The sequence below is a fragment of the Calidris pugnax genome, unplaced genomic scaffold, assembly GCF_001431845.1.
Source record: "Calidris pugnax isolate Ruff unplaced genomic scaffold, ASM143184v1 scaffold128, whole genome shotgun sequence".
Taxonomy (NCBI): Eukaryota; Metazoa; Chordata; class Aves; order Charadriiformes; family Scolopacidae; genus Calidris; species Calidris pugnax.
Genome location: NW_015090851.1, coordinates 666,970 through 680,750, shown reverse-complemented (window position 1 = coordinate 680,750; position 13,781 = coordinate 666,970). Strand labels below are relative to the sequence as shown.

The 13,781-nt window shown below is 36.4% G+C and overlaps 1 protein-coding gene across 5 annotated transcripts in view; it reads right to left on the bottom strand.

Annotated features, from left to right (window-relative positions):
* Positions 1–13,781, bottom strand: part of CACNA2D3 (calcium channel, voltage-dependent, alpha 2/delta subunit 3) — a 476,829-nt gene that overhangs the window by 265,931 nt on the left and 197,117 nt on the right. For all 5 annotated transcript variants that reach the window (XR_001412184.1, XM_014943248.1, XM_014943246.1 and 2 more), the window contains exons 6-8: positions 8,861–8,992; positions 7,481–7,541; positions 7,234–7,384 (exon numbers count right to left, since the gene is read on the bottom strand). Coding sequence is in view for 4 of the 5 variants with exons in the window: in XM_014943248.1 (XP_014798734.1) it covers positions 7,234–7,384; positions 7,481–7,541; positions 8,861–8,992 (344 nt within the window). In the remaining variant the exon portion in view is untranslated. The remainder of the gene's footprint in view (positions 1–7,233; positions 7,385–7,480; positions 7,542–8,860; positions 8,993–13,781) is intronic.

The window sequence follows — 13,781 nt, the reverse complement described above, 5'->3', positions numbered from 1 at the left end:
AAAGGAGCATTTAATTGAACGGATGCCAACACTTGGGTGGAGTTAATGGGTACTATATACATGACTGGCATAAATACCCTTCAAGTTGAAATCTGGACAGTATGAAGAGGTCATGTTTGATACATCCACTCACAACTCCCAATTCTTTGCTACATATAAAAAAAAGTCCTGACAAATACTTGAGGCACTGGCTAACATTTTGGAAAGTTAATAGCAGAACAACTATGCCAAAAAGTCTGTAAGCTTGAATCAATCCTGGATATGCCTGACAATGGTCAGAATTTCAGTCAAGCAGAGTAACTTGTTATACACTAAGTCATGAAGCTGTGACATATTTTTAAGGAATTATCTGCTTGTCTTGCAAGGTCTAGATAAGTTAGATATCCAAGTCCTATTTTCAGAAGCATCCTGAGCATCAAAAGAAACAGTCACATCAGCAGTCAGTAGATCTTGAGGACTCATGGATGCTTAAGTCACTTGATCAAAAATTGGACTTGATTGTTTAAATCTTTTAAACCTTCTAACACAGGTTGAATTAATAGAGAAGTGCCTTCAAAAAGTCTACTTTAGTTGTATAGATACAGTTTTAATTTAATTTCTCCTCTCATTAATTTAATCTACTCTAGAGGTTATTACAGATCAAATTATAAGGCCTCTGCATTTAGGCTCTACTCAGTTTCACCCTTTCATATGCATTAAATGAATCAGACCATCCATAGTAAACAAAGAATGACAACACATTAAGTCAAGTCAAAAATAATCAGGAAAAAAATTTCATTAGATTAATATATGCATTTATTCCCTTCTTCTTCCACCTCAATGGGAATAAAAAAAGCCTTATAATGACTCATTAAAGAATGCTCCTTAGACAAGATTCTCTGTCACTGCAAGTTCTCACTGCCTCTAGCTCTGAATTTGTTTTACTCTCTTCAATTTAACACCAATCCTTTCTCTACACATATGTCTAACCACAGACCCCTGCAGCCTGCTGCACTTTGGACACCTGTCATCATCATCATTGATTCTAACAGTGCACTACTCACCACACTCAAAAATACTGTTGCACAGGGAAGAGTGTCTCATTTGAACTGCATCAAGATATTCTTGAGGCATTGTGCTTGACTCAGCTATAAGGACATATAAACCCAGCGTAACCCCATTTACAATTGCTGGTTATACAGACTATTGACATCTCGTTTAGTTGTACAGAAACACAAATGCTCCAAAGATACTTACAGATAACTTCTGCAACAGATTTTTATGCTTCCCTAATTATTTTATTCCCATCAATGTTATTCCAATAATGAGAGCCTGTGGACAGGTCTATTGCTTCAAAGGTAATGTAAAAAACAAGGCAAGGACTTCTGGAACACTTTAGAGTCACTGGGAATGTCCCATGTGCATCTCTGTATCATAACAGTTTATTGAGCTGATAAATGATGCACCTTCCCTTGTAGTTTCTCTCTTCCGAATGCTTTCCAATCTATTTCCTGACAGTCATTGCAAAATAATAATGCAAAAATCAACACAGCATCTTTTATTATAGGCCAAAGTCAAGACCATATTCCATTCTATTGTAAAAAAATACTGAAAATCTGTAACAGACACCATTACCCCAGCCCCTACTCCCAAGCTTTTTCCCATCTTCACGGGGTTTTTAGCATGTTCTTTAATCAATATAGTTTCCTGTTAAGCCATTTCCTAGCTTGATTTCTGTAAGTGTCATTGGAAACTACATTAACATACATACTTTTTCTTATTTGATACAAAGCACAGAGGCAAGAATTGGCCAATGTGTCTACCTGTCTCCTTGATGACATTGAAGTTTATTATTCTTTTAGTTACTTAGTTACATTCATCTGTTTCATTAGCTCACATTATTTTGTCACTCTAGTTATTTCTTTGCACAAGAGGTATAAAACAAAATGAGTGAGCTAAAATCTGAACTAAGAGGAACTATATAGTTAGTTAGACAGCTGCTGACCTACGTTGTATAATCAGATACTATTCATATTCTGAAAACATGACATATATATGGTTCTAGCACACCTACACAAGTAGTTTACATTTACCTTAGGATTTTTCCTATTTATGCTTTGTCATATTTAAGCTGTCTGGAGCAAAGTCCACGGAAACAAATTCACATTTTGTTGTGCAACAACACACAGATAAAAGATTGCACGCTATATTAAGCATACTTAGACATCTGATACAGCCCGAACTAAGATATGACAGCGAAGCCAAACCAAAAAAGGAACCAAAGGAATTGGTATTTCCTAAGTTCCACTAGTGTTACCATGCACAACAAGTGGCACATAAGCACAGCCCACTGCTTGGAGCAATCATATGAAGGTTAGCAATTGGCCGCCTTTCTCTTTCTCAGCCTGCTCACATATTAGCTGTACAAAATCCAATTATTCAGGCAGACTGAAAAGTAAGTTTATCCATAATCTATTCTGTATGACTACAAGGACTCCAAAGAAGAGACCACACAGAAACCATTTATTATGGAAAATTCTACAAATTAAAAACAGGGACGTATACTACTGTGCTTTGAATTAAGAAATACTTTTCTTTTAATCAATTTTGCTAAAATGGTGTGACTAAAGCACTAAAATTAATTTAACATTCTTGGCTCAGTTCATATTTTGTTAATTTAATGTAGAGTTTACATTTTTATAAAAGCATTTTAAAAATTTCAGCATTCCGCAAAATTAGTACTCATTTTATGATAATATTGTTAATTTAACGCATGACTTGGAATTATACTTCAAAGTGAATTGGAAAAATACGCCTTTTCTATTGTTGCAGGCATCTCTGTTCATGTACCAGTGAACTGACCTTAAATTTTAACACAGGGAGCACAAAATTGCTCTTGTATTTCAACAGGTTTTTTTCAATTCAATCATCTAGTCCATCAATTTCAGATAGATTTTGCAACAACCTAACCGTGAAAGCTGAAACAATTTTTAACATTGTCCTTTTGTGTTTATTCTCTGGAAAGGCCTGAATTCTGCTTTCTGCTATATATACATATAAAGTGAAAAATATATTTAGTGAAAAATCAAATGGATATGAAACAACCCAGCTAATGTACTAACGCCAGTAGCTTTTAGGCTTTTTTCTTGGCTGGGGTGTTATGTGGGTTTTCTTGCTGTCCTACTGCACATTTATAAGCATCATTTGAGTTTTTAACTATGTTAGTATGTGATGACCATAAGTCCCACTACAGTTAATGAGAATCCTGAACATCTTTTTGTATATGGAATAGTGAAACACGTAACAACCACTTGAAAAGCAAATTGAAAAGTTTTTAAAACTTTTCATACAGTGAAATATTGTGAAGGGAGAATAAAATATCACCAGAGCTGATGATCACATAATTTTGCACAATTGCTTTTTGGACATCACCATTTCATCTGCTGAATTCTGTTTCCTCTTCTTCCACTGACATAGATACTTTCTCAATGCTCAATTCCTTTCCATCCTTGACTCCCACTGTCAACGCAGAGCCTGGTTCACACTAGTCCAGCTTCTCTAACCTCATGTTCTCTGTTGGCTAACTTAAAGTGCTGAAACTTCTTACTGTAACAAACATAAAAGTTTCTCATCTGCTTGATTAACCCTTCCACTTGCTTCATTCTGGTTATTGCCCATCTGTAACTTAAGTCTCTTACATCTTTCAGCGCTATTTTCCTTGCATTTCCTTCTCATGCCTCAAAACGCACACATGCTTTAGGGTTGTCCCCTCTTGTGAGAATACAACAGAGAGAGATCTCCTTAACTTATTTGACTCCTAATATTCCTGACCCAGATCCTCAGTCTTCTGTTGCAAGTATTTGTTTCACTAATCACTGGCCATAATAAAGCCATTCTGACAATCACTCTGGCACTTCATCCTGTAAGTGTATTTTTTGTCCAGATTTCCCACATAAAGCTCTTATTCCACCTCAAATTTTGGTCTGGGAAGAGAAAGTGGTACAGTACTTATCATTTATCTCAGACTTCCAGATGTCCACCAGTCCTCATAGAGCAACAATTTGGACAGGCCTTTCAGAAGAACAATTGGTGTGAGCAAGTATCAGCTGTGTGCTATGTGAAGGGTAAGTCTTTGACATTCAGGCACAGTGGATCGATTTTTGCACACACTGCACAGCTGGTCAGTTCTAGAGACTTGTTATATATCACCAGGCTACATCTAAATTATAAGGAGTAAGATATAATCTCACTCAAACATTTGTCTATAGATAAAAGCTGTATGGGATTTTCAGTGCTTTCACACTGAGAAGCCTCCTGCATGAGCCTTGTTGTCTCATGATTTGATCACTGAACCATCTTTGTCTTGACAAAGATCATTTGCCCTGCTAGCATTTTTCAGAGCAGTGCTTCAGAAGTCATTTCTACTGATCTCTTAGATAACAGTACACCTGGCTTTACTGTGTACCCTCACTATGTCTTCCTCTAATTTAGCAAATTTTAGGAGTTCACAATCCAACCCCAGACTACCTATGCCACTCGTTGAAACGTCCACACCTTTCTCCACAGCACCAGTGTCCGTTACCAGTTTGTTGCATTTTCAAGCAAACAAATTTTGTGTTGTATTTACATTATTATATTTTTTTTGCCTTGTGAGACAGCAAGGATTATATTGTGACACTCCGTCCAAAACAACTCCTTAAAAACTCTTCCTCCAAGATACCTCAGGATATCTTTACATGCTCATTGTCACCTCTGTCATGGGCTCCTTGCTTTCCCCTGCGTTTCTGTGGTGCCTCTTTCAATGCCACAAGTAATTTCAGGTTCACATTTGCACAGTAACTAAACCATCAGCATCCCAGTGAAATTAAGCAGCTAAACTGGTAAGAATAAAATAGCATTCTCAGTTGCTATTTCTACGTATTTCAACAAAAATCCCCACGTATTCATCCTAAAAGATGTTAGAGAGAGGAAAGAAGCTTCAGATGAGAAAATTACCTCAGAAAAATGCTATAACTACCACAGTAGTTACATACCTTTCTAAATATTAAGAATTTCATATACTAGCCAAAATACATATTAGGCACAAGCAGGAGCAGGCTGAGAGGCCGTTCACTGCCCTGTGCTGGTCACAGCTGGTGCCAACATGCACCGGCGCAGCCTGTGAGGCACCAAACCCACCGCAGCAGCAGCCCTGAGGTGGCCGTGGTGTCCACGCACGGGCAAGCGTAAGGAATAAGCCATCAGGGGCTGGAAAAGTGTCACGGTGAAAGGGGTGTGCTTCTGGACACTGTGGTCTGCAGGTGACCTGCACCGGGGCAGGGACAGCCCTGGGGACCTGTGGCCATGGGCGACCCAGGCTGAGATGGGGACAGACCTGAGGGACTGAGGCCCATAAAAAAAACAAACACCAGAGGAAAATCAGTAAGCAGTGAAGAGTGGCAGTGAGAAACTAATAAGCACAGAGCTACTGACAGAAACCTACACGGGACCCCAACCGGCCCAGCACCTCACCCAGGAGAGGGGAGGGACTGAAGGCAGCAGCAGAGGTAACGGGGGGGGGGCGCGTTGGACAGAAGCTGAGCCCAGGGGCAAGGGGCAGGAGGCTCAACTGGGTGTTTCTTCCCTTTTCTCAATGCCCAAATCAGTGATCAGAAGTTTGTGTTAATCGGCAATAAAGTCCATAAAATTTCTGTGACTCCATCCCATTTTACACACAAGTTCAGTTCATTTTCAATTAAAGTTTAAATTGAAAAAAAATAAAGTTTAGTTATTTCATTTTTGGTTTGTTGTTGTTGTTTTTATAAGTATTTACACAGTATTTCTGCTGTACTATTTAGGCAAAATCATTAGTTTGGATTCTAGCTCCATACATCTTTACATTTTTTTGTTATAGATGAGCTTTTTGGTTTTCCCAAAGTAAAGAACTTCATTTAAAAAAAAAATAAAATTCTTTTTTCTTCCTACATCATTCACAGTAACTGTCACAACTACTGATAAACGCAGAGATTATACACCGAAAAATGTCTGGTCAAGTACCTTAATAATTACTTAGTTGAAATATTCTTTCAACTGACAGAAGTTATTTAGATTACAGTTAATCACAATTTTTTTGAAGGACAGTAAATCTTTTTTTTTGATACAGTGTGTAATTATGTCTTTCTACTACATGAGTTTCTGCTAATTATGTAATTATCATGCAAGGAGATTAATATGAAAGATATTCTGAACTAACTGCTTACTAACTCTTAAAAATACAGTAAATGCACGTATACCTCAGGCATATTTACTTAATTCTCCATACAATCTCAAGGATTTGCACAGTGTCACTAAAGTCACTATTTTAGTAGACAAAGGGCACTTCCCTTGTAGCAAAAAAAGGCCAAAATCCTTCTTACATTCAAGCGCTTTAAGACATTTTTAGGATCTATACATACAATAAAACCACGTGTTTATACAGCATTAGAAAAACAATATCAGCAGAGTTTAGAAGACCACCAATTCCTGCTCCCTCCCCTCCCCACCATCCCCCATGCAAATTGTAATTCTGATGTCAGTTTTGGACTTGTTAAAGCCACCCTTACCTACATGATTAATCCCATTACTCTTAAATACTGTAAAACTTGCCTCTTTTAATGTATTTAAAACATATACCTGTACCATAGAAAACTGAGTACCATACACAAATAACAGGAACTACTGATGATCTAATTTATCACTGTTAGTAAGCACTAGTAATATCTCTGCATAATTTATACACACATACATTTCAGATTCACACTGACAAAAGCATGAACAATAAGAAGCTATTTTATTATCCTATACAAGCTTCAGAAGAAGCTCAGATCTGATTCTATTAATCCGTACATATTAACCATTTTGCAATTTGCACTGTATTTCAGAAGCTGTGAGGAGTGGAAAAAGATGGGAGGGAGCACATCCCAAAGATAAAAATTAAGATAATGTAGAAAGTTCAGGCAAACTGCAAAACAGATTACTATTCTTTGCAAATCCAAACTCAAGAAAACTTAAGGGGTTTCAGATTGCAAGTCACAGGAAAACACTTTGAAAACACTGTCACCTGAAGAAGCTTGCATCAGAAAATCAGTGTCTGTCCAGTTGGTTTAGATGTCATCTTATATCCACCACCTGCCTGCAACATTTTTCAAGTGTATTGTGTGATGTAAAACATGACAGATAGCAACAAACAATGAAAAAAAAAAAAAAAAGGAGGAAGAAAAATCCCCAGACACTCACAGCAATTATATTGAAGAAGTCATCATCCCCAAGGGTATCCAAAATAGATGAAACTGTCTGTTTTGCAATAGTCAAGCGTAGCCCTTTCATGCTGCCACTGACATCTACTAAAATTACCACATCTTTTGGAGAAGTTGCTGCCTGGATATACCTAAGAAAAAAGACAAAACAATTTGTTATTTTAAATACTGAATTTTTCTTCCTTTCAAATTTCTTAAACACTGGTAGTCATCATTTGGTAGCCTACCATTTTCTATTTCTGCAGTCAAATGCAATGACTCCATTCTCATCAGGTTCCCATTTAATTCCTGTTTAAAAATAAATAAATACATAGATAGATTAAATTACATATTCACAGTACCTGTTCAAAATGGATATGTGGTATAGGGGCTAAGCAGCACTTAATTGAGTTTCATACTTTAACAGGGAATGGTATTATAAGATAAGAAATACTGGAAAAAATAATTCAATAAAATAGGACCACCAGAAACAATATTCTTTTTCCTCACTCCTTTTTAGCCTACTGTAAGGTGAAAACCTCTTCAAGCCTATTATGTTCTTCATACTACTGTCACTAAAGTACTGTCATACTTGGTCATTGGTGCTGGCAGGCTTTATGAGATGCTTGCCAGGTCCCTTTCAAAACTTAAGCACTTACTACCCATGGCTGATCTCAACAGGTTCCGTTATACTGCTTCACTCACAGGTCATAAACCTGTTTTGCTAACATCACTATGAAGAGGTAGTATTTCCTGGTTGTGGGTCAAAAAAAGTATGATAAAAACATCCACAAGCAAAAATATAAAAAAATTGACAGGGCTTCCTGCTTTTCACACTCATTTTCAGCACAAAACAAGAAACAGACTTTAAAATAAGGACAAGGGTTTCTTCTACCTTTGAAATAAGATGGACTTTGAGAACTGAACTCTAATCGAAAACTAACACAGATGTAGCAGCCATTACTTTCAGTCACTTTCAGACATACAAGCTTAGAGTAAACTTGCTCACATTAAAATCAAGACTTCAGACTTAAAAACCATAGGTCAGCTAAAGGAATAGTTCCTGCTATGGGTCTGATCCAAAGTTACAAAGGCTGAGGATCAGCTCATTTAACTTTTCAGTTTATTCATTATGTAGCAAATTTGGTATGTGATTAAACACAAGTGATAACTACATTTTAACCTATTTCTATAAAAATAACACAAGCCATCTAATTGCATTTTATTACAACTGGTGTGAAAGCAAACTTTGAAACACATATTTGAAATCTTTAAATGTAAAGGTGTCAGGTTAAGTGAAAGTATAAAACCAAACAATAAATCTCAATTAAGTCTTACTCTATGCATTGATATAGTGCATTATCTAAGTTCAGTATTTCAGTACTATGTGAAGGGTCCTCCTTACCCTCTTTCTCCACAGTCTGTTTAGGAGTTAGTTGAAAATTGGTAGAAAAAAACCTCAGAATGTTAAAAACGTTGATTAGAAGAATCTCTCTCTCAGAACTAGATAAAGTAAAATCAAACTTGCAAGTATCTGTGAAAGTTACGATTTGTGACAACACTCAGTGGAAATTGGCAGCCATAGCATTCTTTATTGTATTTTAAGTAAGAACTTGTATTCCTCTTACCTGGATATTGCCTGAAAAATCCTTTTGCACTTCCAAAGTACTGCCAAATGAGAGAAGGATCACGATCAAAATTATCAACAAACACCTTATTTAAAGATTCTGACCAATAAACTCCATTTACAATGGCTGGGTCTGGGGGAAAAAAGAAAAAGTCTCATGGTAACACTTCATACTTTTTTTTTTTTTAATCTTCAACTTGGTAAAATAATTCTCACTATATTTGAAAGTTCACTTTCTGTGTGGGAATAGAAAGTGAAATACCTTTTATTTTACACTTGAATGCGTTATGATATACATACAAGCACAAATTTTTATGACAAATAACACTGATTGTTATTTGGAAAACATCAGATTCCACAACAATGACCTCATTTTTTTATTCCCAAAGGAAGAGAAACTAAAAAGCAAATCCTAGATGTTAAAAATAAATTATTTCTGTCTAAAAACATCCCTATCACTTCCTAAAAAAACAGGCTGCCCAAGAATGCTTTTAAGATGCAGAGTTGGTTCGACAGTGGGAAAGCAGAAATAAATGAATATATCTTGAAAAGTTACTCAACTTCAAACTGTGAATTTTGAAAGATGAGAAACAATCAAGAAATACTGTATTTCAAATCCAATCTGTATGTGAAGTCAGCAGAAGAGAAAGGAAAAAATAGAACTAAAATCACAGATGTATTTTTTTCATTTGTAAAAGTGTGCATACATGAATAGACAGTAACATTTTCTCAAGCATTTGAAATAATGCTTCCATTAGCTTGCAAAATAATGCTGTTCTGATTTCAGAAGATTGCTTAGAATGTGATTTTAATGGAGTGGAAAAAAGGTGAATTGTTATCTTTCCTTACATTCATCAAGAAAAACAGTGGAAAAAGGAAAATGTCTCAGCTACAAATCTTTGAATGTTGCTTTCATCTAAATATTTAGGTTTACATAAATGGACTGCTGAAAAAGCAAGGTCAACAAAACAGATGTTGTTTTTAAAACATGTCTAGTATAGTTACTTGTTCCTCTAGAGGATGAAATATACATTTAAAATCTCTCAACCAGACACATATCAAACAAACTGATGTCACCAGTCCAACGGTAATACTTCAGTTTTGCCTAGCTGGCAAAATCCAGCTTGCAATGACTCCAGTCACAGGCTGTGATTAAGACATCACAAATTAATTGTCAGGACTGCCGATCCTGGGATCTATCATCAATTTGTGAAAATATGCTCCTATTTCAGCACCCCAAAATATTGATCCATTGTTCAGCATTTAGACATTGCACAAGAAGCAATGAACTAGAATGAGAATCCTATTCTAGTCCACTGGAACTTCCCAGTACTGTTCAAATGTTGCCAGTCCATTCTGGTGGAGTACCTGAATCACTAAAAAGTACATTTTTGACTCAGCATTACAATATTAAGAGAAAGTAATAAGTTTAATTCACCACTGAGAAGAGCAACACAGTAAAGAGTATTGGTTTTGTTGTTGGGTTATTTTTGGTTTTTGGTTGGGGGGAAGGTTTCTTGTAACTGTTTCTAGAAAACCCTGTTTGGAGGAAAAACAACAAACTTTTCCTCAAGCCTCTAGAGGACTAGAAACTCTTCATATGCCTTTCAGTCATGAGGATTAGTGAAAAGCCAAACAAATCAAACAGAATAATTTCTATCTTAATTTATATTTAAAACGAACTGTAGTGGTTCTTAACAACTTATAATTGGATCTCATTCCAAGACTGCACATTGTACCACAGTATTTTTCAATACTGTCAGTTCATCAGATGTCTTCTATCCTGGATTCCACAGAGGCAAATTTTTAATTCCCTTTCCTAACGAATCTGCGCTATAGTGCCACTCAGCTAAGCAGAGCCTTTACTCAGCCTCACAGCCCAGTGATAATTCCTTTGAATTCTATATACACTCCAGCTCCATAAGGTCATGGGACAAGTTTAGTCATCCATCTGTTAAGCTCTAAGCTAAATGTGAAATCCTTCCAGTGGCATTTCAGGAAAACATATTTATATATTAAAAATACATATATAAATTATTTAAAAAAAAAAAAAGAACACCACATTAAAATATCCATGCCACCACAGTAGTGGATTGCTTTTTTTAGCCTATATATGAAGAGCCACTTAACATGTTTATGTATCTGTACTACAGATAAAAGAACTCCATGAAAATACAATCAAGAAATTTTCCTTGACTGTGACTCGTCGAGACTATATTCTGCATTAGGCTGACAACACTAATTGCTAATTATCCAAATTCTGATCACTATAAACATTAATCCAGTGACTCTGAAACTAATAGGAATTTTTTAGCTGAAAGGAGCATTAAGCAGGCATTTTAAATAAAAAGGCACATTAAAATGCAATCTATGATGACTGGGTTGCTTCAAAATGAAACCCAGTGACAATTCACTACCCTTCCTACACCCTGCATATCTGTTATGCTGGTTGCTCTTTTAACAATATACCAAGTTACATTTTATGCATCAACCATTTTTATAAAAGAGCAAATAAGGTCACACTAAATTTAACCCTTAGAATACAACGAAAAGTGAAGTGGGGAAAAAAGATGTATCCACAGTACAAAACTGCAGGCCTACAGACTTCACGTGGAAATCCCGTGTCTTTAGTGGCTAGTGCATCTTAAGCCAGAAGGATTTCAAATGTGAGCTCCTCATTCTGAATTTGATAATGATTATTATGTGGATGCATCTCTGTCCACATGCATCATTCTAAATACAGCTGAGTTCCTGACCATATATCCCATTAACATTTTATAGTCTCATCTTCTAATAACCTGCATGTTAAGCCTTTAGTTCTGGGCAATTTCCAACTTCAGTAATTACACTAAATTGCTTAAATTGCCCCCAGTACTTCATTTAGAAACAGTACTAAGTTTTTGTGTTACTTGTTAATGTCATCTGCATCCTCAAAATAGTTATATGTCAATAGTGGTAAATTAATGTTTGTGAATATTCAGAAATTTGGGGAGGGAGAAAGAGAATAAATGATAATGCTTAATATAAATGCAAAATCATTAACGTGATATTATGGGGCTCAAAGACAATAAATGTAAATAGCTTCTGTCACAATTCTTGAAGCATAATTTCTGCTTTTGCTTCCTGGCAGTAACAGCTAAAACATAATTAAATATTCCCTTTCCCTCGTCTTCTAGATGAGCTGGCTTGCAATTATATGTGAATTTGCTCTACTGCTGTTTGTGTAGATGTTACGTATTTTTACTGATATTTAATACAGAAACAGCCCCCAGGCAAATAGGTACACCAACATGAACCTGAAACAAAATTGCCAAATAACAGTACAAATGCATGTAGCAATTAAGTTGCTGTCATAGATGCTGCTGATCCAAAGAAATAGATCTGAAGTCTCAACAAAGGCAACCAAGGCGTGCAGACCGAAAGGTGTGCAACAGCATGCCAGAGGTTAGCGCTAGAATGAAATAAATTTTAATTCACAGAACCCATAAAAACATCTAGAGTAGAGTAAGTCTATGGAATGAAACTATCACATGCACGATGCATCTTGCTTTCTAATTATTCCAGCAAGCTTTATAGAAAATTAAGGAGAGCACTGAGTAATTCAATGCCTATGAAGAAAGCACAGAATGCTTCTCTTTCTTGCCATACTATGCTTTATTACCAAGGAAGAAAAAAAAAAAATGTTACCAATGATCCTTAGCTTTTCCCCCTATTATATTACCTTTGTAATATAATCACTAATTTCTGCTGGAAAGCTGTCAAAGATGCTGGCATCCAAAACTATTTTCTGATGACCTCAAGGGCAGCCCCTAAGATTGCAAAGCAGTACCGTCATACAATAAAGCAGTGCAAGCACAGCCTACGGGACCAAACACTGCAAAAGGAATGCAAAACCCAGCACCCTTTTGGCTCAAAGATAGCAACAATATTAGCTTAGTTTTGCTGACACTGACAACGTATTTAGTCTGGTCATATTTTAAAGAATAACAAAATCACATACTTTGCTGGGACACACACCAACAATCTAATAATTACACTACTTAACACTAATATGAATGCTTTTCAGGGTGGTCCAACAAATTCAAGAGCTGAGGCTGGATGCCAATTTTGGCAACTGCCTTTGCTTTTTTCTTTCTCTTCCCCTCCCTCTGCCTTCACTGGGTAATGTGGATGCATCAGCTCACAGATCAAAGCATCTGGCCATCTGTAGACACAGAAGAAGGTGTTTGTCCATTTTGCTTCATGTGCTGAGAGCCATTCAGCAATGTCAGAAATCACATTCCCTCCTCATAAGTACATGGGGTGGTAAAGACTGTATAAAGACATGGTAGTAGGTATTCCGTTGTTTCAGCTTCCAATGCTGACCTAATGGCATACCCCTTCTCTTTTGAAGTGGCAGCAGAAGAACTGGAGGATGGCCATATGTGTTTATTTTTATGCTGAGTTTCATGAGTGGGTTTGGGGGTTTTGGGGAGTTTGTGTTTTGGTCGTTTGTTTTTTTTTGTGAACAAGGTGGTCTGAAATTCAACTTCAGTTCATTTGAAAGCCAGAATTACAGCTGCAAACTTCTCACTAATACCATTCTGGGATAGAGATTCAGTTCTGATTCTGCAAAGAGCTTGCCACTTAATGAATTTCAAGGTCCTGGAGCAAATAAGTGTACCTTTGAGATGACCCATTTGGCTCCTAACCTGGTTGGACCCTACTTAGCTTACCAGATGTAACAGCTAAAAGCAACCAGTATGTGGGTTGATCTGTGAATCAGTTAGAGCAAAGCTCTGCAAACAGCATGTAAGCAGGATCCATGAACATAGTATATTACCTTTACCTTTTTTTTTTTTTTTTTTTAAACTATGGGGGTTTTTGCAACATTTTGGCTCAAAGGGAATAATCCTTTTTCTGATTTTTAAGTGAAGCTGAAA